This window comes from Balaenoptera acutorostrata, chromosome 9 (assembly GCF_949987535.1).
Source record: "Balaenoptera acutorostrata chromosome 9, mBalAcu1.1, whole genome shotgun sequence".
Taxonomy (NCBI): domain Eukaryota; kingdom Metazoa; phylum Chordata; class Mammalia; order Artiodactyla; family Balaenopteridae; genus Balaenoptera; species Balaenoptera acutorostrata.
This window is the reverse complement of record NC_080072.1, coordinates 714,354-738,078: the sequence shown is the minus strand read 5'-3', so window position 1 is coordinate 738,078 and position 23,725 is coordinate 714,354. Positions and strand designations below refer to the sequence as shown.

Sequence of the window (23,725 nt, the reverse complement as noted above, 5' to 3'; positions counted from 1 at the left end):
AAGAACCCTGCTGCTCGTGGTGGGGCTGGAGGTCTGGCCTCGTGGCCCCCCCCAGCGGAAACTAGGCTGGCTGGCGGCAGCCCACCTGGACACCCCACTTCTACCAGCGTGGGCTTCAGGCGGGCACTTGGGATGGTAGGTCAGATGCCCTCCCCACCTGTCTGTGCCAGCCTGTCTCCCCAAGGCCCTCAGCCCCACACTGCCCGCTGCACCCCTGGCTGTGGTCCCAAGGGCAGGGCTGTAGGCCGGTCCCCACAGCTTCAAAGGCTGGGTCGGGAGGGGAGCAAGGAGGCCGTCGCACCGGGAGTGGGCGCTGGGCTGCGGTGCGGGGCGGTCTGCAGGAGTTGGGGCGTGAGGGGGCAAGGCCAGTTGTGGGCCCACAGCGTGCTCGGTGTCTGTGGACGTGCAGCCAGCTGGGTGACCGTCTGCCGGGTGCCTGGGAGGTTCCTCATCCTAGGCTTGGAGGACGGGGAAACCAGCGAAGGGGGAGGGGGCCTGGGAACCCCACGGAGGCGCGGGCCAGCGCGTGGCAGCAGGCAGGGCTGGCCCCGGGTTAAACAGGCCCCGCGTGTCCCACTGGGACCTCAGCACAGCCGGGGCTGCCAAGGCAGCTCGGGGGCCATGAGAGAAGCTGAGTCGGGGCTGGGCGTGAGGGTCTGGTGTCCGCAAGTTTGCACCTGAGACGCGCGGGGATGACCGAGCACAGGTGAGCAGCGGCTTTCACCGAGTGGAGCTGGAGAGGTGCAAATGGGGACCTGGGCAGATGGCAGAGAGCGCTGGCAGGGCTGGGGGGACGGCCTGGCTGGACTCTGCTCACTTCCTTCCTGCTTGTTTGCTGTGGTGCCTGAGAACGGTTTGGTTCTGGTGCGTGAACCGCTCGCTGTTACTTCTGCTGGAACGGTCCCTGGCCTTCTGGTGGCTTCCATGGAGTGAGGACTGGGGAGGCCAGTGGGGCGTGGGGTGGGGGTCCAAGGGCCAGGAGGGGCTGGGCACCTTGGTGGTCTGGGTCGCGCCAGGGTCAGTGCCTAGCTAGGCATCACCAGGCAGGTCTGCCACACAGCAAGGACGCAGAGGGGGTGGGGCCACAGGGCCGGCAGGCGTACGGGCTGGAAACAGAGTCTGGGGTGCCATTTGGGGGGTCAGATGCCCCACGGCTAGTGAGGCCCTTGGGAGGGGCCCATCCCCCAGCCTGGACCCCCAGACCCACCACCCTCCTCACTCCCCGTCAGTCGTGTCCTCAGGGAGCCCCGCCCCACCTTTGAGGTGGTTTGACGCAGTTTGACCGTTTCTCTGATTCTGGGCCTTGTGACAACTGCTTCGCTGCCAACAGCCTACTTATTTGCAAAATCCGTGAGTGACACTTAAGGGACAAAGTTCCCAGGAACGAAATGGGAATAGAGAACATGAAAGATGGAGCTGAGCTCCACTTTGGGAGGACACCCCTGGGGGAGGGGGAGGCCCTGAGGCTGGATGGGGGCCACCCCACGTCAGGAGAGGGGTGTCCGCAGCACGGGCCATGGGCGGGTCACTGAGGCTCAGGGCCGTTCTCTGCCACGGCTTTGAGCCAGCCTCACTGAGGTTCTCTTGCCAACCTCTGCGGGCGCAGGGGCCACCGTCTGTCTGGTCAGGGAGCTCCCCCCGCTGGGCCCGTGCACATCCCAGAGCCCCACTCGGGCACCAGGCCGGTATCAGTGGGCGGAGGACCCACGGCCACACAGGACCTGTCTGGTGTGGCCCCCCCGGGGTCAGGGCAGCGAGAGGCACGGCTGGGGGGCTGCTGCCCACACACTTTATTAAGACACACGCAGAGCCAGCCCTGGCCCTGCTGTGGAATGTGGGTGGACAGGGCTGCAGACCCGCCTCGAGCACCAGGACCAGTGGTCAACCCCTCACCTCCCACCCCAGCCCCCTGCCCGGGACAGGGCTGCAGGGGAAGACACTGCTCTGGAGGACGCCTGGGGGTAAGAAGCGCCGGAAGCCACGCTCACAGGCCTGGCTGGGAGCCCTGGGGGCTCTAGCTGCCTGCTCCTCCTGTGCCCATGCCTGGGCTGGTGAGAGGTCCTGTAGTGGGAGAGGCAGGTGGGGACACGGTTGTCTCCCCAGGGGTGACGTCCTTCGGCAGCGAAGCAGGGGTGGCGGGCAGCTGGCAGCCTACGCGCAGTAGGTGTCAGCCTTCACCACCTGGCAGTACATCGTCATGGCGAAGGTCAGGCCCAAGATCTGTGGGGAGAGGCGGGGCTGGGCAGGGCTGCTCCAGGGGCGACAGCCCGCGGCAGGCACCCCGACCCCACGCCACAGCTTCCCAGGTGGCCTGGAGCCCCCTTCCCTGGGGAAGCCTCCGGCAGGGCCTGCCCCCCACGGGCCCCTTGGTGTCAGCCCCAGACCCGCCTTCCCTTTGGGCTGGGTTTGGCCACCCTGGGCTCCGCTGGTGGTCTCAGGGCCTACGGGTTCCAGGCTAGGCCCCCAGCAGCTGCCCTCTGCCTCTTTGTCAAACTGCCATCATCCGTTAGGGAGTGTTTGTCTGGGACCCCTGTCTGCACCCCAGAAACGGGGGCTGCCCTGACACTGCTTGACCTCGAGCTCCCCCAGGGTCCTAGCACTCGGGTCTTGCATGGGGGTTGGGGAGCAGGGGCGGGCTGGCTGGACTTCACACCAGGGCCTGGGCCGCCCACCTCACTCTGCACTGGGCAGTCCTGTGACCACCGCCCACCACGGCCACTGGGCAGGGCCTGCAGGAATGGGGCTGGCACGTGGGCCCTCAGCAGCGGCATCCAGTCTGTGCTTCCGCCCACGAGGAGACGGTAGGGCCCTCTGCTCAGGAGTCCGGGGCGGCCTGCCCTCTGAGGCGTCCAAGGCCACCTCCCCATGGACATCGTTCCTGACTATCCCCTGTGAGCCCCACCTCCGCGTGGGGACCCACACTCCTCTGCTGCTTTGTCCTTGGGCTCAGGGCTGTCACGCAGGGGCTGGGGAGCCGGGGCTGGGGTGGGTCCCCGCGTACCTGAACCAGCGCTGTGCACAGCCCGAAGACGCCCACGGCCAGCAGGTTCTCCTGCAGCCACACCTTCACCGTCTCGTAACACGGCTGCGGGAAGAGCAGGCGTCACGGGGGCTGCGAGGACGGCCCTCCACCCGCAGTCCCCGGGGCCAGGCTCACCGCCTTCCACCAGGTGCCGGGCGCGTGCAGCCCGCAGCTCTCGCTGAACTCCAGGCAGCAGGAGTCGGGCACGCGCGTGGCGTTGTAGACCTCGAACCAGTCCGTGTAGCTGGAGACCCCGCAGCAGCGGAACTGTGGGAGGGGTGGGCTGGGACTGTGCGCGGGAGGGGGACGTATCCCCGCCCCGGCCACGCCCCCCGCCTACACGCCCCGGCCACCCCCCGACTCACGTCTGTCTGGATGATGCTCCAGGCGTTGGTGAGGCCCACGTTGCCCGGGGTGCCATACAGGTGCAGGCCCTTCTTCAGGTCCTGCTGTGCGTACCTGTCGATCTGCAGGACAGCGGGGGCCCCCCAGCGGCCAGCTCCACCCACCTCGTCCAGACCCCCGCCCGCCCCGGCCCCCTGCGGTCACCTCCTCCCAGAAGCCCCCACCAGGCTCTGGCCTTTGCCCCAAGGTCTCCCTGGGCCTCCCATGGTGCCGAGCACGGGATCCAAGTCAGACACGTCAGTTAATGTACAGATGGAGATGGTCGGGCACAGAAACCCTTGGGGCTGTGTCTGCACACACCGGTTACAACCCACACGGCTCCGTGCTGCCAGCCGAGAGCGCCCAGATCTTGGTTCCTAAGAGCACTCGTTCTCCAATAAAGGAACCAGGCTCCCTGGAGAAACGGCCGATTCCAGGGCTGGGGCGGGGAACCCCCAAGATGGGCCTGGAGTGTCTTCTAGCACCAGAGAGGAGGGAGGTGCTCTGAGGGGCAGGTAAGGGACGCGGGAGCCGACTGAGAGCTCCAGCCGCCAAAGCCAAACAGGATGAGCAAAAAATAAGTCTTGGCGTATAACCCAGAGAATAAAACACACGTAAATGAGCCCTCGCTTGTGTAAATGAACAACTGTATGGGAGTGGGGGATGGGAGATTTTTCCCCTCCAGCTGACACGCAGCTGAGACAGGAGCAGGGGACCCAGCCCGGGCCACCTGGGAGCTCAGAAACCTTCCGGAGCCTCCAGGCCTGGCCTCCTGGGGTTGCAGTTAGAAGCACACCCACGGCCCGGGTCCCAGTGTCTGTGCACGCAGAGCTGGGGGTCCCTGGCCTGGGTTCTCAGCCCCTCCTGCCTCCTCGACGCCCACAGCACCTGGCCGTCGCTGGTGGGCAGGGTGGAGCGCCCACACCCACACCCGCAGCGGGGGCAGCGGTACCTTGTCAGTGTAGGCGAAGAAGAGGATGGCGAGGGAGGTCTCCAGCAGGAACACCAGCAGCAGCAGCACGAAGAACTGAGGGCAAGGAGGCAGCCTCAGCGAGCCGGCCCCCCCCTGCCCCCGCAGGCGGGGCCGCAAACCTCACACACGTGCCCCCAGCCAGGCCTGCAGCCTGGAGACCACCAGGCCCCTCGTGCTGCCCCACCTCCCTCGGAACCCTCCCGTCTCCATCCCAGGGGCCGTCGTCTCTCGCTCGACCTCTGAGCACAAGCCTCACACCTTGAAGCACACGCGTGTGGCCCGTGCCTGTGTCCTTGTGATGGGCAGCCAGGTGGAGCAACGCCCCGGGTGGCCCCATCCAGGGAGTGGGTCCAACTGCAGTGACCCCCAGCCCCCAGGTCACATCCCCAAGGGCAGCCGGGGGGGCAGTGCCCTCTCAAGCAGGACCAAGCTGGAGAAGCCACCACCCCTGACTGCTCAGACCGTTCACAGGGTGGCAGACTCCACTCGGGCACCCGCAGAGGCACAGCCCTGGCGCCACGACCGGGCTGAGCAGTGGAGCCTGCCGGCACCTCCTTTCCCGCCACGTCGCTCCCCAAGAAAGGAGGGCGGGGGGCTGGGGCCAGAAGCCAGGGTAGGTGGGGCACACCGCTCCTTGAAGCCCCACTGGCCCCATGGGGCCCCTGGACAGAGCGGGGAGAAGGGCCAGGGCCAGGGGAGCGGGCCCGGTCCTCTCCTGGGGTGCCTGATCTTGTCCCCCCTCAACCTGGGCCCACGCTGCCCCAGGAGGCACCAGCCTCCGAACTCCAAGTCACCCTGTGGGAAAGGCCAGGGTCGGGGCCCCACCCGCACCCCAGCTTCCTCCTTCGTCCAAGGGGCCGAAGCCACACCCTACCCGCTGCTCCGAGGGGTCCAAGACCCGACGGGAACATCTGGAACGTGCTGGACACTTGCGGAAGCTGCACAGATGGGGGACGTGCCCTCTGAGACCCTCTGGAGGCCCCACCCCTGACAAAGGCCCCGTTTGAAGCAGGTGATTTAGGACCTGGGTGGCCGCCAGAGGCCTCTGTGCTGGGCACACTAATAGGTAGGGAGCCCGGCCCAGGGGTCATTTTCCTCCATTATCTGTGATTAACGTTCCCGCCTCTAAATCCATCTCCAAAGCTGAGGGGCCTGGGGGGCCAAGAGGGCTGGGACAGGAGCTGGAGAGGGGGTCTTGGAGGAAACAGAGGGGCCCTGCCCGGCACACGTGTGGGTGGTGTCCGTGTCCGTCAGGGGAGGCCTCCCCCGCGCACCGGCCCCCCCACCGCGTCCCGCCCGGCGTGCTCCTCCCCCCGGACTCACGGTAAGCAGAAGGCATTTGTTCTCCTTGATGGCCCCGATGCAGCCCACAAAGCCGATGGCCATCACGAAGGTGCCGGCGACGATAAGCAGGTTGGCGGCCGACAGGGACGGAAAGGAGGAGGACAAGGTGGCGAAGTTCCCCTGCGTGGCCGCCAGCCAGATGCCGACGCCGAGGATGCCGCAGCCGCCCAGCTGGGCCCCGGACAGGGCGAGAGGGGCAGCGGGAGCAGGAGGTGAGAAGCCCACCGGACCCCTGTGGCAGACCCCGGGCACCCTCGCTGCCCTGCTGACCTCCCAGTCTTGTCCTGTTACCCGGGCTGGACCCCCCCCCACGCCCTCGGCCCCAGCTGTCCCCCAGGAGGTGCAGTCCCTCGAGCCCCTGCCGGCCCGCTCCCTGGCCCCCTCCCCTCGACCACTGGAGCTTTTATTGAACTTCGTAATTGCTCATTATTACAAAAATCGATTAAAACAGGAGGAAGAGGGCTTCCCTGGTGGCGCAGTGGTTGAGAGTCTGCCTGCCAATGCAGGGGACACGGGTTCGAGCCCTGGTCTGGGAAGATCCCACATGCCGCGGAGCAGCTGGGCCCGTGAGCCACAACTGCTGAGCCTGCGCGTCTGGAGCCTGTGCCCCGCAACGGGAGGGGCCGCGATAGTGAGAGGCCCGCGCACCGCGATGAAGAGTGGCCCCCGCTAGCCACAGCTTGAGAAAGCCCTCGCACGAACCGAAGACCCAACACAGTCCAAAAAATAAATAAATAAATAAATAAAGTAACTATAAAAAAAAAAATTGGAGTCATCAAAATATTCTTTAAAAAAAAAAAAAAAAAAAACAGGAGGAAGAGGCAGAGAAGGGCAGGCGGTGATGAATCCGGGCACGGCTCTTGGCCTCGGGGGACAGGGGCGAGCCAGTGCGGCCGCCGAGGGCGCTGTGACCCCAGCCCCCGGGCTCTGAGCCTCTGGGTCACCTCCGGATGACACGGGAGCGCATGTCCAGGGCCGGGCTGCGGGCAGGCAGCCCCCCCAAATGGCTGACCAGCCCCTGGACCTACGGCAACCTGGGCTTTAGGAGACCACCTGGGGACTGATGCCTACGGGCTGGCAGCCCTGGGGGCCCTGCCCCACTCAGAACTGGGCAGCACATGGGGCCCCGCACCCCCCGGGACCAGGAGCCTCCTCGACATCTGGCCTTGACCCTGGCAGGGACCCCCCACCCCAGACTCAGGCCGGATGGGCCCTGAGACCCCTGCCTGAGGAGACTTCCGCCTCCCCGCCCCCACCAGCAGGCAGCCCTGGCTACAGGGGTGGGGATGGGGGACGCTGCTCCGCTCTCACTAACCCACCGGGGAGCACACACCGTGCGTGAAGCCGGGCCGGCAGGAGACTGCAATTATGGGGCGGGCGGGCAGTGGTGCAGCTCCCAGCCCAAGAGCAGGGGCAGCCGCGGGGTCCCCGAGGGGTGGGCGGGCGCCAGGGGCTCTGGCCCAGGCCTCCTGCTGGCGTCTAAGGTCCCTCTGGGCCTCGCCGGGGCTGGCTGAGCGGGCCAGGAGAGCCCCCGGGCTGGAATGATAACCCCCCATGGGGGTCCGGTCAGCTCAGGGCCAACACAGCGCTCCTCTCTGACCCCCACCCCATCCCTCTTTGCACCTTCCACCAAAACAAGAGCTTCTGTCTAAAAATTATAAGCCACCCACTGTGGATGCTCCTGGCTGAGGGTGGGGCCTGGGTGGCAGCGCTAAGCACCCCAGACAGGACGGGGCTCTCGTGCCCTGGCCTGTTCATCCTGCCCATCTGAGCCCTCCTCGGGGCGGGGTGGGGGCTGCAGCTCTGGGCGTGTGCCCGGGGTGGGGGGCGGTGGCGGGGGGACCAGCAGCCAGGCTGGGGACACTGGCAGCAGGTGACGGCCCAGAGGATCCAGCCTCACCCCAGAGCTGGGCTTGGGCACAGCCCCAGCTATGGTGGGGCCTGCTGGCTGTATGGAGATGTGTGTGCCCCCCACCTGTGGGATGGGGATGACCCCCGTGTGGCAGGCCCCGGCCAGCGGTGCGGGGACAGCGCTGTCCACAGTGCTGACCGCCAGCAAGGCCACCGCGAGGGAGCAAGACCGGCCACCAGCGCCGCTGGGCACCCACACCTGCCCAGGGGTGCCATGATGGGACACAGCAGAGGCTGGGGCAGGTGCTGGCTCCCTCAACCCTCCCACCCGGCCTGCAGGTGAGGAACGGGGAGCCGAGGGGCCATCCCCGGTCTCAGGGGCGCTCCGAGGACGCCGGGGGGGAGGCTGGAGCCGGGAGCAGCCAGCGGGGCCCTTGCAGACCTGCGCAGGCAGAGAGCGCTCCCCTGGCCTCTGGCCGGGACTGGGGCGGGGGAGGGACCCTGGGGCAGGGGAGGGACCCTGGGGCAGAGGCCAGGGAGGGTGAGCGTGGGGGCAGCCTCCCCTTGGAGGGAGCTGAAGTCAGGCCACTCTGGCTGCAGGAAACAGCGACCGGCCAGGCTGTCCTGGGCCCTCGCCCAGCCCACACACGTCCGTCCCCTGCAGAGCCCAGCAGCGCCCCCTCTGGGAGGGTTACGTCTCCGGGCTGAGCCCCCAGGCCAGGGCCCCGGCGGGGTGGGTGGCGCTGCCTCTGAGCAGAGAGGAGAATTGTTATTTAAAACCAAACGGCTGCCCAGATGGCTCTGCCTTCAAGGGCGGCGCGGATGGCTCCTGTCAGCAGGAAAATGAGCCCCTCCGAGCTCCCTGGCCCCGTGGGGACGCGTGGAAGGGCACGGGGAGGACACCGCGGCAAAGTCGCTGTGGAGGCGGCGGGGGGGGGGGGGGGGCGTCCGGGTCGGGGGTATCCTGGAGGGGCTGGGCGCTGCCCCCAGCCTTGGTGCAAACAGACTTCTTCAATTAAGACCCCACAAAGCATCCTCACCTCCAGCTCCGAGATGGCAGGAGAGACGCCCGCCGGCTGTCACCCAGGTGCTGCCGTCACACGCACTGTGACGCGGACACACAGCCCACGTCCCTCACCATCACACAGTTCCACCCACAACACGCACACACGTCACCGACATGCTGCCCCGAAGCCCCAGGCGCCCCCTGTTCAAGCACATCCAGTCACCAGAAACTCAGCGCTAACGGGATGCATGCACGTGGCTAATAAAACTACCTGTAATTTAGAAACTGTTTCTGCGTAGGCAGCTTTTAAAACATTTTCCAGGAAAATTACAGCCTCCGAGTACAGGAGAAGATGGGCCCTGTTAGACCCAGACAGAACATCAAACTCAGGACAGGTGGGGCTGAAGTCCCGGGAAGGCTGGGCGCTCCAGGTCCCTCCCAGGACAGGGCGGCCGGGACTCCACCCCACCCTCCCCGTGTCCCACGCTGCACCTCCCCAGCCCCGCTCATCGCTGCCTGGGCCAGACAGAGGCCCAGGCGGGGCCCAGGAGCAGACCCCAACCCCACGACAGCCTGGGAGAGGAGCCCAGCCCACCCATCGGGGTCCCCCATCCCTGCGGCCGCCGGGGCGCACACCCTGCCCACCTGTCCCCACCGGAACCCAGCCCATCGCCTGGCATGTTCTCCCCACTTCCTGCTCTTTTCTTGTCCACACATTTTGGGGGCTGGCCTAGGTCTTGGCAGGTGGGGCCACTTGGTGAGGCCCATGTGGGGAGGGTGCCAGCCGGCCCTCCGCTGCTGCCCCTCCAGCCACATGGCTCAGGGTGGCAGATGGCCGGGCAGCTGGCCAGGTCCTCAGAATGGGGTGGAGGGCTGGGTGCCCACAGGGGCCAAGCCTGTGTCCAGAAGCCCCTCCCCCGGCAGCCTGCACAATCTTGGGGTGGGGGCCGGGCATGGTGGGGTGACACGCCCCTCCCGGCCAAGAATAGCCACAGGACACAGGGAGAACCCATCTCTATGAAGTTCAAGAATGGCAAAATTTATCCCCTGTGCCAGAAGTCAGGTCTGCAAGGGCCCAAGGCAGGGGCTGGGGGGACTGAATGCAGGGGCTCAGGGACCATCCTGGCTGGATGTCATTCCCCAGGTGACATCTCCTCAAGCTGTCCACTGAAATCTATGCAACTGACTGTAATTAGTTTCCTTAAACTCCAGCAAGCCCCACATCCCCCCAGGCTCCAAGATGAGAGGACTGGCTCCAGCCCATCAGGGAGGAGGCCCCACTGACCAGGGACCCCCTGAGGCTGGTGTCCAAGGAGGAGGAGCGGTGCCCTGCCAGGGCAGCCGGGGAGCAGACAGGGGGCAGGGCCTCGGATGGGGAGGTGGGGCCAGGCCCCCAGGCCTCTCCCCTGCCCCCTGCCCCGCTTAGTGGCTGAGGCCACACCTCTCTGCCCCAGACAGAACTCCCAGGGGCCCCGACCAACTGCTGCCACCAACTTCCTAATGGGAGTGGGACGATTCAGAAATGGACGCTCATGCAGGGCCGACATCTTGTGGCATCCTGACCCCTGACCTGACCAGGACGGCCAAGGACCCCCGCTTCGGGCTGCCCACCCACCCCGGCTCGGGTTCCCCAGGCAGCAGGACCCCCACTGCCCTGCCCCACCCTGCTGCAGGAAGAAACCGGAGCCAGAACACACAGACGCCCCCAGCACCTCCAGAAGGCTGGGGCCAAGAGGAGCCACGGGGTCAGGTCTGCGGGTCCCCGGCCCTGCACCGTGACCTCCAGCAGGGCACCCTGCATGTGCCCGTTTCCCTGACTGCGGCGGGGCTGGGGGAGGTGGTCCCCCAGCCCTGCACAGCCCTTTGCCAGCATCTTCCACCAGTCTCAGGGCGTCTTGCCCAGAGGCCAGCGACAGCAGGCCAGGCCTCGGTCTGTAGCTCATCAAAGGGGAAAACCAAGGCCCCCCTGTGGTGCTGCTGGGGAAACTGAGGACCCCAGGAGGGCAGGACTTGCCCGGAAGCCTGGGCGGCAGGCAGAGCTCGACCCCCAGCCCAGCCACACACACAGACCCTGCCCACACTGCAGGGGGAGGCGGAGCAGGGAGGAGCCCAGAGGCAAGACCAGGAGGCACCCCCGCCAGGGAAGCAGGGCACCGGGCCCTCAGCTGGGCGGGTGCGGGCTGGGCTACACGGCTGAGGCCTGGGTGCGGCCCCCCGGCCACGGAGCCCGGAAGCACCTTCCCCTTTCAGAGCCAGCCCTGCCTCTGCCCAGGACCGCCCCAGACCAACAAGACCAGCCCTGGGGCCACAGAAACTGCCCCTGGGGGAGCCCTGAGCACCACCCAGAGCTGGAGAGGGGGAGGGAAAGCACCCCAGGGGCGGCTCAGCCCCCGCCCCCGCACACAGCCCTACTCACCGGGAGACACCCCTGACTCAAGGACCCCGGCCCGAAGCGGCCCACCACCTGTGCACGCCCGGAGGAGGGCAGCTGTGTCCCCAGTGGCGCTGTCCCTGCCCCGTGAGGGCCTGGCTGCCGCAGGAGGGCAGGTGGAGGTCTGGGGGTCGGTCGGCACCTGGGCCTCTCCTCCCTTGGGTGCCCCTGCTGCCCGCTGGCACCTTCTTGGCTCCCCGTCTCAGGGCACCCGAGCTGCAGTCCCTGGTGACAACGGGCGGGCGTGTTTCCTCTCCCGAGATGGGCCAGTGACCCACAGGCCACGCAGGACCAGGACAGATGCGTGAGGTCTTCCAGCCCCACTGGTACCCGAGGCTGGAGGCCTCAACCCTGCCCTTCCCGAAGCCTCCAGGGAAAACCCGGCAAACAGGGCACACAGAGCCAATTAACTTCAGAGCCCGCCCCTCCCCCATCCTCAGCCAGGGGCACTGCCCGCACTGGGGACCAAGGGGGAGGGGTGGGCTGGCGTGGCTGGAAGAGGCGAGCTTAGGCCCAGGAAGAGAGACCTGCCAGGCGTGCAGGGCCTAATGGGGCCAAGCGTGGGTGACAGGGCCTTGCGGGGGTCTGCCTGTGGACAATGGGGGCTTTGAGGTGACTCCTGAAGGAAAGGGGTACCCGGCAGGGGCTGGGGGGCAGGAGGAAGCCACAGGGAGGTCAGTGCATCTTGACCTCCAAGCAGGTCCACGGGCCAGGATCCTCATTCCCACTTCGCCTCAGCTCCTCCCAAGTGGGAAATGGGGGGGGACCTACCCCTCCTGCGGGGACTCCGCACCCCCAGACAGCAAACGAGCCAGGCTCCCGGGGAAGGGGTGCTCTAGCCCCACCCCACCCACCTGCAGCCTCTGTCACCAGCAGCAATGGTCTCGCTGACACCTGCACAGGGACCGGGGGGGATGGATGTCCCGCCAGCCTCTCGACCGTGCTCACCACCCCTGGCCTCAGCGTGTTTCCCGTGGGTCCCCGCTCTGACCCCCAGGCCTCGAACCCCGCTGGGCACCAAGGTGAGGTGTGGAGAGGCCAAGACAGCACACTGGCAGGGGCCCAGTTTGCTTGGCTGGGGAGTGTAATTGGATAATAAAAGGGAACTGGATTTTCTAGCCCAGGAGGGGATCCCAGGGGGTTCCTGAATTGTTCTTTCCTGGGCTGAGGACGTCATCCACGGCAGGAATCAGCGGAGTGCGTCCACCCTGCAGCTGGTACGGAGGCTCCTTCAGGGTTCACAGGGCAGACGCAGTTCGGCCTGGGGGCCCATTAGGGTGGGCTGCTCTCAGAGCACAGGCCCCCTCGAGGGGCCCCCTCTCCTTTTCCTGGCAAGCAGGTACCCGGGTCACTGGGGAGGTCAGGGAAGGGGAGAAGCAGGTCCTGCCCACCACCTGGGACCATCCCCCACACCCATTGCCCATCCCCCAGTCAGTCCACCACCCTCACTGCTCACCACCATCACACCTACGGCTGCCAGCTCTGCTCACACTGTCACCTGCAGCCTTCTCCTGTCACACTGCCTAAGGCACACTGACCCTGCCAGCAGCGCACCGCTCACTACACTTGCGCCCACTGCATCGGTCAGTGTCCCCCGCCAAGAGAAATCAGTCACCTCTGCACATGCCTGGGCACAGCTCCAGCTGTACCCACCTCTGCTGCTGGCTCCTGGCCTCTCGGGGGGCTCCTCCGCTCTGGGCCCGGGCCTTGCCCCTCCCAGGAGCCCCTTGCAGAGAACAACTCTTCGGGTGACTGCCTCGGGAGGGGGCAACTGGGGCAGGAGCCTCCCAGGCTGGCCACCCCTCCCAGCGACCCTCCCACTTCCCAGGCCAGGGTCCAGGAGAGAAGGGATGTGCAGAAATGCGGCCCCGGTTTCTGAGCATTTCGCCTTAACTGGACCTCATGCAAATGAGCTTACAATTGACAGCCTCCTTCTGGGGTCCAGAGCCCAGGACGGAGCGAAAGCCACGCCCCCTCACTCCCAGTTGTGGCAGAAGGGTGGGAGCAGGAAGTGACCTTGGCATCAGCTCTCCACCAACCCTCCCCCAGCCCAGCCAGTGGGGCCCAGGCCTGGCCAGGCGTGCTCCAGGTGGTCAGGTGTGACACCTGCCACAGCCCGAGCCCAACACCCTCCCTGCCGTTTGGGTCTGGGTGGCAACTGTGTCCTCCAGTTTGGGGGGATGGGGGCCACCCTGTAGCGCCAACACCTCTACGCTGGACACAGGCACCTCCTCTGAGCAAACCCAACCCACCTCAGCGAAAGTTATGGAAGCCCCGGTCTCCTGCCGACTCCTCATCCCGCCCAGGGTCTGGTCCAGCCGGAGGGCTCACCCACACACCCTCCCTCTCCCTTCCCTGCTTCGGGAGGCTGGGGACCGTCTCCCCCCCGCCCCGCCCAGCCCCTCCCCAAGTGCGGTCCCTGGAGCCAGGGAGGCCGGTCTGCCGGGGAGGCGAGTGCAGAAAGGACATGGTCTGCGCCCACGAAGAGGGAGAGAAGGGGCCGGAGGGGAAGGCACCAGCGGCTCAGCGCACGGACAGGGGCTCACACCCGGTAGAGGCCAGGCGCAGGGCCCCACGCCGACCTGCGGCAGGTGCGGGACACGGCCGGTCTCAGGAAGAGACAGAGAGGGGAGAGGACGCGGGGCGGCCGCCCAGAGCGCAGAAGCCCGGCGGACCCCAGCGGCACCGGAAACCCTCCCCAGGGGCCGGTCCAGCCCTGGCCCCCGGCGACCCCAGGCACACCCCCCAGTCTGCGTCGCGGGTGTCTCCCCCGCATTCCAGCGCGAGCAGCGACCCCGGGGCCCCGCCGCCACTCACCCAGAAGAGCAGGTTGAAGGCGAACATGAGGTACTTGACGCCCTGCAGGCAGCCGCGCGCCATGCTGCAGCGCTTCAGCTCTAGGAGGAAGATGAAGGACAGGTCCAAGTAGAAGACCACGTACTTGTTGCCCTTGGGCGACGTATAGCGCGCCTGGGCCGCCTTCGGGCCGGGGTTGGCGTGCAGGCCAAAGAAGGGGCCGCCGCGCGCGAAGCCCGGCTCCTTGCCCGGCGGCGACGGGCTGCGCCGGTACGTGGACTCGTCCGTGCTCGAGCGGCGCATCGCGCGGGGCCGCCGGGGCCGCCCCAGGCTCCGCGCCCCGGCCCGCGCTGGCACCGGGCGCGCCGCTCCGCTCGGACCCGCGGCGGGCCCGGGACACCGGCCGGCCCGCCACAGCCCCGGCCCCGGCCCCGCCCCGCGTTCGCCCGCCCGCCTGCCCGCCAATCCGCGCCGGCCCCGCCCCCGCGCGGACACCCCCCCCCCCCCCCCCGCCCCGTCTCGCCGCCCCGCCCCTCAGATCCGACTGCTCCGCCCCGCGCCGGCCAATCGCAGCCCCGGGACGGTGTCCCCGCGCCGCCCTCGGCCCTCGGCCCGCGCCGGCGCCCCTCGCTCTCCCCCTCCCCTTCCCCGCCCGGCCCGGGAAGCGCGGTAGGGGGCTAGGGGCGGGCGTCCAGGCAGCTCTCAGCCCCGGGTGCGACAGCCCGGGCCTTGCCCCGAAGCCGCAGCGCGCCGGGACCCCGCTGCCGGCTGGGCTCTGAGGCCTCCGACCGCAAGCGAAACGCAAAGCGCTATGCAAATGAGGGGTGACCCAGTTGCTGTCTGGTGGCGACTAGCGGCAGCTCCGGCCTGGGCCCCCGGCCCAGATCGAAGTAGCGCGGGGAATGCAGCTGGAACCCACCGGGGTGCACACTCTCCAGCGGCCCACCCCGGGCTGAGCGAGCGCTGCGCGGGGACCCCAAAGCTCCCGCAGCTCACATAGGACAGGGGTCAGCCTGGGGGATCCAACCTGGGGGGCGGTCCTGGGAGAGGGAGCAGAGTTGCGGTTTGAAGGACAAGCCCCTCAGAGGGGCCAGGGCGAGGGAGAACAAGCGGGGAGGGTGCTCTGGGGCACCCTGGGTGCCCAGAGGGTGGGTCACTCTGCAAGGCATGAGGGGAGGTTTTCAGACTTAAAGGGAGGGGCCGGACTCACAGGAGTGCAGGAGTCATCACTGGGCACCCAGACAGGCCGCGTGCAAGGCTGGCGGCCCACTCCAGGCCCAGAGCTCACGCAGGCCCCTGTCCTCCTGCCACGGTCCCATCTCCCTGGGCAGGGAGCAGGCCCTGCCTCACCGGCATATGACATGTGCCCGTGACACATGTCGCACAGGACCCCCTCTCTGGTTTGACGCTCTGCTGCCACTGTCTTGAAACTCCCCATGATTTTTGACCAAGAGGCCCTGAACTTCATTTGGCACCAGGCCCTCCCAGACACATCCACACAAGCCGGGTGGCAGGGACACATGATGCTCCAAGGCCCCTCGCACCGGCGGTGTGGTGTGCACACGTGCTGCCGTGCAGACAGACAGGCGCCAGGAGCAGCCTAGAGTCACGGGGGGGAGACTCCGCTCAGCTGTGCCCCCACAGCCCACCCCCTGGTGGGGGCCCTGGGGTGTGGGGGGGGACCTCAGCATGCGGCCCGGGTGCCTCCTCCCCACCTGCCCTGGGCCTCTCAGCTCAGCGGGGGAGCCAGGCTTGGGGGAGAGTGGCCGCAGGCCTGGACTGGGTCTTCCCAGTCACTGAGGCCGCCCACTGGTGGCGTCCACACCGTAGGATGGTCCCAGAAACTGAAGTCCAAAGAGGGAAGGCCTCGCCCAAGCTCAGCAGAACTCAGATGGGAGAAGAGAGGAAAAGAAGTGGGGGAATAAGAAGGAAGAGGAAGGTGGGGGCGGGGGAGGAGGCCTGTCAGTGACAAAGTGACAGATTGAGAGATTGAGAGGTGCCCGAGGGGGCCCAGTGAGGTCTGGCAGCCCTGTGGGGCCCTGAGGACCACTGCACCAGCCCTGCGCTGCCCCCGGCGAGCTCTGAGGAGAACTGCAGCTCAAGCCCCCAGGGCGGTGTCCTAGCAAGGTCCTCCCTGAGCCCAGCTGGCCCTGGCAGGGAGTGGGGACAGGAGAGCCCCAGCGTCCCTGCCCTGCCCACATGGCAGCCAGCCTGGGGCTTCCCACAGTCCCTCCACCCTGTCCTCCGCCAAGGATTCTTTGGCGTGTCTGGACCCCTGGAAAGGGATACAACGGTGACCACGCACCAGGGGCCCAGTGGAGAAGTGAGCCTTGGAGGGCCCCCATCTGGGCCCTGTAGAGACCACTGGCCGCAGCTCTGCCCAGAGAGCAAGTGGCAGCCGGTGACCCCTGGAGATCCTGGTGAACTCCAGCAGCCTCTGGCTACTTTCCCTTGGCCCAGCTCAGCCAGCCCCACACGCCCAAGCCAGGGATGGACACTCAGGGCCCCGAGAGTCACAATGCATGAGAGGGCCTGCGCTCAGCATGCACACTGGACACAGGAGGGCTGAGGAGGGCTGAAGGATGTGTCTGTCTCCCCAGCCTTGCCCCAGGGCAGGGCCTCTGAGGACAAGGGTGGGGTCCTCCCCCCGTTGCCCGTCCTCCGCTTCATCACACTGCAGCTCAGGGCAGGGGTGGAAGGCCAGCCTGTGTTCCCACGATGGGGCCCAGCACCCAGGCTGCCCTCTCCCCCACCTCACTCAGCCAACACCATGCCAACGCCCCCAAATTCCTGCCAAGCCCTCTCCTGTCTCTAAAACCTGTACCCATCACCTCAGGTGAGCCTGAGTCTGAGCTGAGATTAAACCAGAAAACCACCAAGGATGCCAGGGACGATGGCAATGAGGACGTGAGCACATCAAGGCCACCAAGTGGGGCGCTTCCCAGCCAGCCGAGGGACCTGTCCTCAAAGTCCAGCCGTTCCTCCAGCAGTGGGACCCCGGTGAGACATGCTGAGAGGGTGACAGCTGGCTGGCTCAGCCTCGGTCTGTCCCGGGACCAGGAGAGTATCCAGCCAGCAAGGCCCTTGGGCCAGGCGTGGGGGAGACCAGGAGGCCACCCAGCACTGCCCCCACTGCCCCACGGGCCGCGACGTACCTGGGCTTGTGGCAGGGAAGAAGGCAGGCGGTGCCCGGCGCCCGTGACGGCCAGCCAGGCGGCAGGTGAGCAGTCAGCAAGGCCAAAACCGGAGCTCTGTGGAAGGAAGACGGGCAGAACAGAGGCCGTGCCGCACCTCATCCCCAGCCTCTGTGGGGCTCTCCACTCAGGACCGGGTCCCTGCAGGGGCAGCTGGGGGCTGGGTGGTGGTGCACTCAGACTCAGGGGACCAGAGCACCAACCAGCGGCCCAGACCAGGGGGCTGCATCCCCGCCCTCTGGTCACTCAGCCTTCTGAGATGCCCTGGCAGACACAAGAGTGCCCACATGGGGACGTGCACACAGAGAACACACATGTCCAGAGATGTGGACACACACGCGGACTGAGGGCCATCCAGCCCCCAGCGGTCCTGGAGCCCTGAGACCAGCCGGCATTGTCCACTCATCCCGAGGTGCTCTGCACCCCACGCCCTCCTGGGTTCCCAGCAGACAGATGCCATGAGCCACCAGCCTTACGCTCTCCCCAGGGAGCCAGCAGGCGATGACTCACACGGGGCCCATGGATCTGCCGTTGGCGCTCAAAGGGGGATTCTGTCCTCCCCTACCAGCCAGGGATTGCGTGGGGGGGCCCCAAGCTCACACGCCCCGCCCCTCACACCTCACCCCTCAGACCAGAGGCTCCTTGCAGCCTGGGGGTGGGGCAGGTGTCTTTCCAGTGGCCCAGGGGCAGGAGGGGACAGCCACACTGGCACATGCCCACCCCCTCACAGCCATGCCCTCGTGGGCAGCCCACTGCCAGCCGGTCCACTCACACCCACACCTGGGGCAGACATGAAGCCACTGAGCGGGTGGAGGCCCCAGCAACCTGAGACCTGTCCCTTCATTTAGGGGGACGAACGGCACCCACCACGGTGGGGCGAGGAGGCGCGTGGGCCCAGGGTCCGGGACCCCCCCCGCCCCCCCAGCAACCGCTGTGCCCGGGGAAGACGCGTCCGTGGAGGGGTTTCAGGCCCAGTGACACATCGAGGGCAATGAGTGGGAGGGACACGCCCCTCCTATGTTCTTTGATGAATCCCCTCCCCAGGAGCTGAGGGGCCCAAAGCCCATAGCCACACCGCAGAAGCAAAGGACCATGCATCGCAGCCCACCACCCTCCAGGCCCAAGGCTGCGTCTGCACGCCCCGCACCCCCAGACCCGGGCGTCGGGGGGATGGGCCTCCCCGTCAGGCCCTACTGGGCAGCTCCACCAGCACCCCTCACGGCCGCCCACCCTCCTGGCCCCCACCCCAGAGGCACCCCTGGACCCTCCATGAATAACCTCCCCGCCTTCTGGCCCCCACAGCGCCCCTCCATGTGTCCGGGGCCCCCAGCCCCATCTCGGGCAGCCCAGGCACAAGCCTGCGGTCAGGGTATGGGCGCAGGGCCCGACAGCACTGGGCTGGCTCGCTCCCTCACCCAGGCCCAGCCTCCTCCTCCAGGAAGCCTCCTTGCCCCACTCCCTGCTCTGGGCTTCCTTTGAGCACAGGTTCCGACAGGCCTGCGTCCCCCGGAATGGCACGTGCAGCCGGCAATCGGGATGGGGCTGAATGAGAACCCCGTGACAGACCCTCCTGCAGCCTGCCAGCCCTAGGCTGGGCCTTCTGAATTCTCCGGGGCCCCAGGGCGGGGGCAGGTGGGGCCCCTGGGGGAGCGTGAGCCACACAGAGGTCGTGGGTGCCTACCTGGCCAGACCAAGGTCTAACTCAGAGAAGGACCTCCCCGAACGCCGAAACAGAGCTTGCCCCGGCGGCCTTGGAGGCCTGGGGTGGGCGGGCAGCTCCCAGTGGCGTGGCCGCCCTGAGCCTCAGCAGCGGGCCGGCCCGGAGCGCACACCCCAGCGGGCAGCGCGGGGTGGAGAGCTGAGCCGGCCCGCCCACCCCAGCCCCCAGGCCGAGCCGGCTCTGAGGCGGCTTTGAGGAGCCAGGAGGGCCCCGCCAACACAAACAGGCCCGTGGTGTCGGCCTTCCTGCTGCCGCTCCGGCCCGCACACCCTCCCACCTCCCCCACCCAAACTGCAGCCCCTGGGGCTGGGAGACACCCCCTCCAGGGGAGGGGTCCCCGAGGAAGAGGCCGCCGAGGGGCCCCCAGGCTTTCCCTGGGCCCACCGAGGCCAAGCCCAAGCTCAGCGCCCTCCCCTACCAGCCTGCAGCTCCCGCGCACCCCAGGCCCCAGGAACACACTTCTCCGGTGCCCACAGTGTACGCTCCCACCTCAGCGCTGACACCCCCCCCCTGCCCCCTCCTGAGCGGTGCCCTCGGGGAGCCCCATGTGGGGCCAGGCTGGCAGACGATCACATGATCACGTTCCCAAAGGCCCTGGGCCCGGCCTGTCCACAGGGTCGTTAGGCTGGGCCAGCTCAGCCTCAAGCACGCCTGCAAATACCACCACTCTTGAGGCCCCAGCCCCCAGGGCCCAGAGGGTTACCATAGGTGCTGCAGGCAGGCGACCCCGTCGGACCCTGGGGAAGCGTCCGAGCACCCCGCTCACCCCACCGCGTGAGCACGCGTCTACCCAAAGCAGCCGGGGCTCCGGGCTGAGCCTGGGACCCCAGGTCCACACAGCCAGTATGGGGACCCTCCAGCTGGGCAGCGTCTGGTTCCACCCACGCTTCACAGATGGGGAAGCGGAGGCTGTGATCCAGGACCAGGGGGCAGGGTCAGCTGACTCCCAGCCTGTTTCCAGGACAACATTCAGGGCCAGAGGTTCTCGGCAGCTAAAACTTCAATCACTGATTTCCCCTTGTCCCCTGCCTGCCCTGAAGTGACCCTCCTCTAGCAGGAAACAGGGCTCTTGGGTTCCAGACCACATGTGAGTACAGCCCTCCCTCCCTGTGCCCCCGCCCCTGGGGGCAGGACAACGCATTCTCGGAAAACCAGCGCCTCACTCTCCCTGCCCCACCTCCGGCGCTTCCCAGAGGTCTGGGCCACATCTGTGCTCACACCCCACTGCCCCTGCAGGCAGGCCTGGCCCCGCTACCCCGTGTGTTGGGCTCCCGGGGCGCCCTCCTGCCCCTGCCCACCCTGAGGAGAGCCAGGTCCGCGCCCCAGCCTGCCCCCCCCCAACACACACAAAGGGGCCAGCCGAGCAGGGGGCAGGGCTGACCTCTGAGGCTCCTCTGGGTCCTCAGGTCTAGCCTGTCCAGGCCTGAGCCAGGGCAGCGTGGAGACGGAGGGTCAGGTGCCCCAAGGGGCCTCTGTGCACATGTGTGTAGGGGGCCTGCACACAGGCAGTCACACTGCTCCCCATGGCCTCTCCTGGGAAATCAGGGAGCTGGAGGGAGGAGACTCCCCCCAATCTACACACAGCTCTCAGAATTCCAGGAATGTCAGCTTGGCTCTCGGGCCCCTCAGTCTCTGGGAGTAAACAACTTCTGGGGCCAGAGCAGGGTGAGGCGGACCATGGGCCCCTCCTCCAGGAAGCCTTCTGCCCACACCCGCTCCTGCTCCCGAAGAGCTACCCAGATGGCATCCCAGATCCCTCCCCTGTTTCCCTCACCTCCACAGGTGCGGCAGCCTCTACAGCTGAGCCCGGTTCCAACCCCAGGCCACTGTGACTCAAGGCCCCTGCCCCGGCCGGGGACAGGATGTGTCCCGTCAGCCTGGGAAGGGGGGGCATTGGGCAGGGAGGTGGCCTCTGCTCGTGGCTCCGCACATGGCAGGGTGGGGGATGGCAAACGTCACTGGGGAGGCTGTCAGGGCCCAAACTTCAGGCGGGCAGAAGCTCTGATCAACCTCTCCAGGACCCTGGGGACCCCCATCTCCCTGCCCCTCAACTAAATCCAGACTCCGTCACCCACCTTGAGAGGACTGTCAGGCCCCACCCACCCCAACCAGAAATCCAGATGCCCCAGGCCAGCAAATGTGCCCAGACTCTGCATAGGTGCCTAGGTTACAGGGGCCACTGTGAGACACATCCACCTTCCTCAGCCCAAAGCTCACCTCCTCCAGGGAGCCTTCCCTGCTTCTCACGGTACACAGCCACAGGATCAGGGGGCTCACCCCAGGCCATCTCCAGAGACACAGCCTCCCCTCCCTTTAAATCCTTCATGGCTCCTGCTCCATCACCTCCAGCTCGGACACCTACTCTGTCCCACAGGTACAGCCTCCAGGCCTCAGCCCATGGGTCCCCTTTGCCGGTACCTGTCCTGCTCCTTCACACACACTCGGGATCCCTTGTCAAGGCTCAGCTCAAAGGACACCACTTCCACGACGACCCCCTGACCACCCTCCCGGTCCTCAGAGATCCGACGCTCCCAGATCGCAGGCGCCCGACTCATCAGAGCCTGGCCTGGGACGGGTGCAGCCAGCCCCATCCCGCACCCCCTCGCAGCCCCTCCCCCGGGAAGAAGGCAGGAGGGACAGGGGCGAAGCGGACCGAAGCGGCGCTGGGGGTTGGAGCGGCCAGCTGAGCCCGCCACCCGCCGGGTCACTCGCACCGCGCCCTCCCGCCGTCAGGGATACGGGCAACTACCGGGCCGGGACCGTTACTGTGGGGGCAATCGGACTGGGCGGCGACTCCGAGGGTCCTCCAAACTCAGCGCAAAGACCCCCGAGTGTCCACGGGCAGCGGCTCCAGGTGGAGAGACCCTCCCCCCTTCCTGGTCCCCACTGGCCGCCGGTCGGCCGCTCTCCTCGCCCGCAGCGGGGTCGCCGCGCCCCGGCCCGGCCCGCAACTTGTTGCTGAGACTCGGCTCGGGCTCTGCGCTCGGGGCCTGAAATTCGCGCCGGCTCGGCTTGGGCCTGGGCCCGGCTCGGGAGCGCGGGCAGCGGGACCCGGACTGCATCCCCGCCGGGGGCGCTATACCTGCGGGCCGTCAGCTTGTCGCGCAGCTGTCAGTCATGCGGACACGAGAAACGCGAACGCCGCCGCCGGGCCCTTACGGCCCCGCCCGGACGCCGTAGGCCGGGATGTACCAAAGTGGCAGGCGGGGGGCGCCGCCTGCTCCTGCCGCGGCCGCACGGGCCTCGGAAACTCGTCGCGGAGGAAAGCGGATGCCAACGGCACCAGGGAGGGCGGACGGCCGGGGACCCCCCGCGCCATGGGCGCGCCCGGGGCGGGGCTGGAGCCGAGGGCGGAAGCGCCGCAGGATCTAGGAGTTTGGCTGCTGACTGCTGCGGTGCCGCCATGATCATCCCTGTGCGCTGCTTCACGTGCGGCAAGATCGTCGGCAACAAGTGGGAGGCCTACCTGGGGCTGCTGCAGGCCGAGTACACCGAGGGGTGAGGCGCCGGGCCGGCCTGGGAGGGCCTCCAGCGCGGTCGGGAAGTGCTCCCCGGGCCGCCAGCCTGCGGGGCAGGGGGGTGGGTCCCGGCCTGAGGGGCCTGGGGGGACGGGTCCCGGCCCCGCGGGGTCGGTGTGTCGGGCCGGTGTCGGGGGGTCCCAGTCTGCAGGGCGGGGGCGGGGGCTACTCACATCAGATTCCAGGTGACCCTGGGCGGGGGAGCTTTCAGTCCCGGAGTCTTTTCCATCCCTGTTCTCCGGATCTGCTCTCAGGGAAGCGCCCCCCCCCGCCCCCTTAGTTTGGGGAGGGGAGGGAGTCGGGCGTCAAGCTGCTGCCGTCTGGGGACTCCTAGGTATCCTGGCGAGTCTCGCCGCCTCCACGGCAAATAAGCCCTCAGCCGCCTCTGTCCACCTGCCCCCTAACTTCTCCCCGCTGTTAGGCCCACCCCCGTGTGCTGCAGACTCACTGGCTTTTTTTAGGACATAGGACACGCTTCCTGACCACATAGGCCTCATCCTCAGGCTATCGTGGGGGTCCCTCTTCTGTGCTTACTTACCCCTTAGCCCTGCAGTTACCACCGTGCCTGTCTTGAGTCTCTACCCTGGACTAGAGTCTGACCTTGGGCCCCTGTGTGGACAGCCCCATCCTCATCACATTTGAACCTCTGGGTCCCAGGGTGTACCAGGGAGGCGTAGGCTCTTAGTGCAAGTGTGTCGGATGAGTGGGGAAGCGATGGATGGCCTTAGTGTTTGCGCTAGGAGGCTGCTGAAATGACCAGAGTGCAAGTGAATGCTGGCAGCCTGTACGGGACCCCTCCCCAGGATGCCCCAAGCAGGGGCCACCCGACCTGGCCTCCCCTTTCCCAAGCCACCGCGTTGTCTGCACACCAGAAGCCTTGAGGGTGACGGGCGGCGTCTCTGGAAAATGAGAGAGGTGTGTCCCTCCCCGACATGGGGAGCAGAGCCCACGGCAGCTGAGCAGGGCTTGCTACAGCTGAGGCAAGGTCCTCCATCTGCCAGGACGAACAGGCTGCAGCCAGCTCTCTCCTCGCCCTCAGGGACGCCCTGGATGCGCTGGGCCTGAAGCGCTACTGCTGCCGCCGCATGCTGCTGGCCCACGTGGACCTGATCGAGAAGCTGCTCAACTACGCACCCCTGGAGAAGTGACCCCGGCCTGGCAGGCCGCATCTCGCCCACGGCTCGTTCCCTGGAGGTGTGGGGAGCCGGAAGCAAGGCCCGCCCGCGCACCCGTGGCCCTGTTGGCATGGGTCTCCCTCTCTGGAAAGAACCATCCAGTAAATGTTTTTGAGGGCCAGAAGGAGGTCCTGACAGTTGGCCTGGCTCTGTGGGACTCCCCACCGCCCGTTCCTGTGTCCTGCCTCGAGCATGAGGCCGCCTGGGGGTGGGTGCGGCCCTCACAGCCTGGGAGGAGGGAGGGCCATCCCCACGGAAGCGCTCAGCCTGGGGCTGCTTTCCTCCAGGGCTTGCACTCGGCTCCACACAAG

General features: G+C 67.4%; 2 protein-coding genes across 9 annotated transcripts; one reads left to right on the top strand and one right to left on the bottom strand.

Moving 5' to 3' along the window:
• Positions 1-1,767: 1,767 nt before the first annotated feature.
• Positions 1,768-22,589, bottom strand: TSPAN4 (tetraspanin 4). 8 transcript variants are annotated; one of them, XM_057553711.1, is made up of 9 exons: positions 22,413-22,589; positions 16,963-17,058; positions 13,829-13,908; positions 5,703-5,894; positions 4,359-4,433; positions 3,388-3,489; positions 3,158-3,289; positions 3,002-3,085; positions 1,768-2,220 (listed from the first exon to the last, which is right to left on the bottom strand). In XM_057553711.1, the coding sequence occupies exons 3-9, from the start codon at positions 13,889-13,891 to the stop codon at positions 2,152-2,154; spliced, it is 717 nt and encodes a 238-aa protein (XP_057409694.1). In that variant the 5' UTR covers positions 13,892-13,908; positions 16,963-17,058; positions 22,413-22,589; the 3' UTR covers positions 1,768-2,151. The 8 variants fall into 8 exon arrangements, with proteins under 8 accessions (XP_057409694.1, XP_057409693.1, XP_057409695.1 ...); XM_057553710.1 differs by lacking the exon at positions 22,413-22,589 and adding an exon at positions 21,804-21,944; XM_057553712.1 differs by lacking the exon at positions 22,413-22,589 and adding an exon at positions 21,471-21,757.
• POLR2L (RNA polymerase II, I and III subunit L) lies at positions 21,982-23,554 on the top strand. The gene is made up of 2 exons (XM_057553713.1): positions 21,982-22,219; positions 23,279-23,554. Exons 1-2 carry the CDS (start codon positions 22,125-22,127, stop codon positions 23,385-23,387), a joined length of 204 nt encoding a protein of 67 aa, XP_057409696.1. The 5' UTR covers positions 21,982-22,124; the 3' UTR covers positions 23,388-23,554.
• Positions 23,555-23,725: the final 171 nt, after the last annotated feature.

Bases quoted from the DNA above. Each gene is read 5' to 3' on its own strand.
- TSPAN4 (XM_007171174.3), bottom strand. From the start codon at position 14,110: ATGCGCCGCTCGAGCACGGACGAGTCCACGTACCGGCGCAGCCCGTCG. The intron at 4,434-5,702 runs GTGAGTCCGGGG...CCTTGCCCTCAG, and splicing joins ACAAATGCCTTCTGCTTACC to TTCTTCGTGCTGCTGCTGCT. The intron at 3,290-3,387 runs GTGAGTCGGGGG...CCCCTCCCACAG, and splicing joins GGAGCATCATCCAGACAGAC to TTCCGCTGCTGCGGGGTCTC.
- POLR2L (XM_057553713.1), top strand. From the start codon at position 22,125: ATGATCATCCCTGTGCGCTGCTTCACGTGCGGCAAGATCGTCGGCAAC. The intron at 22,220-23,278 runs GTGAGGCGCCGG...CCTCGCCCTCAG, and splicing joins CAGGCCGAGTACACCGAGGG to GGACGCCCTGGATGCGCTGG.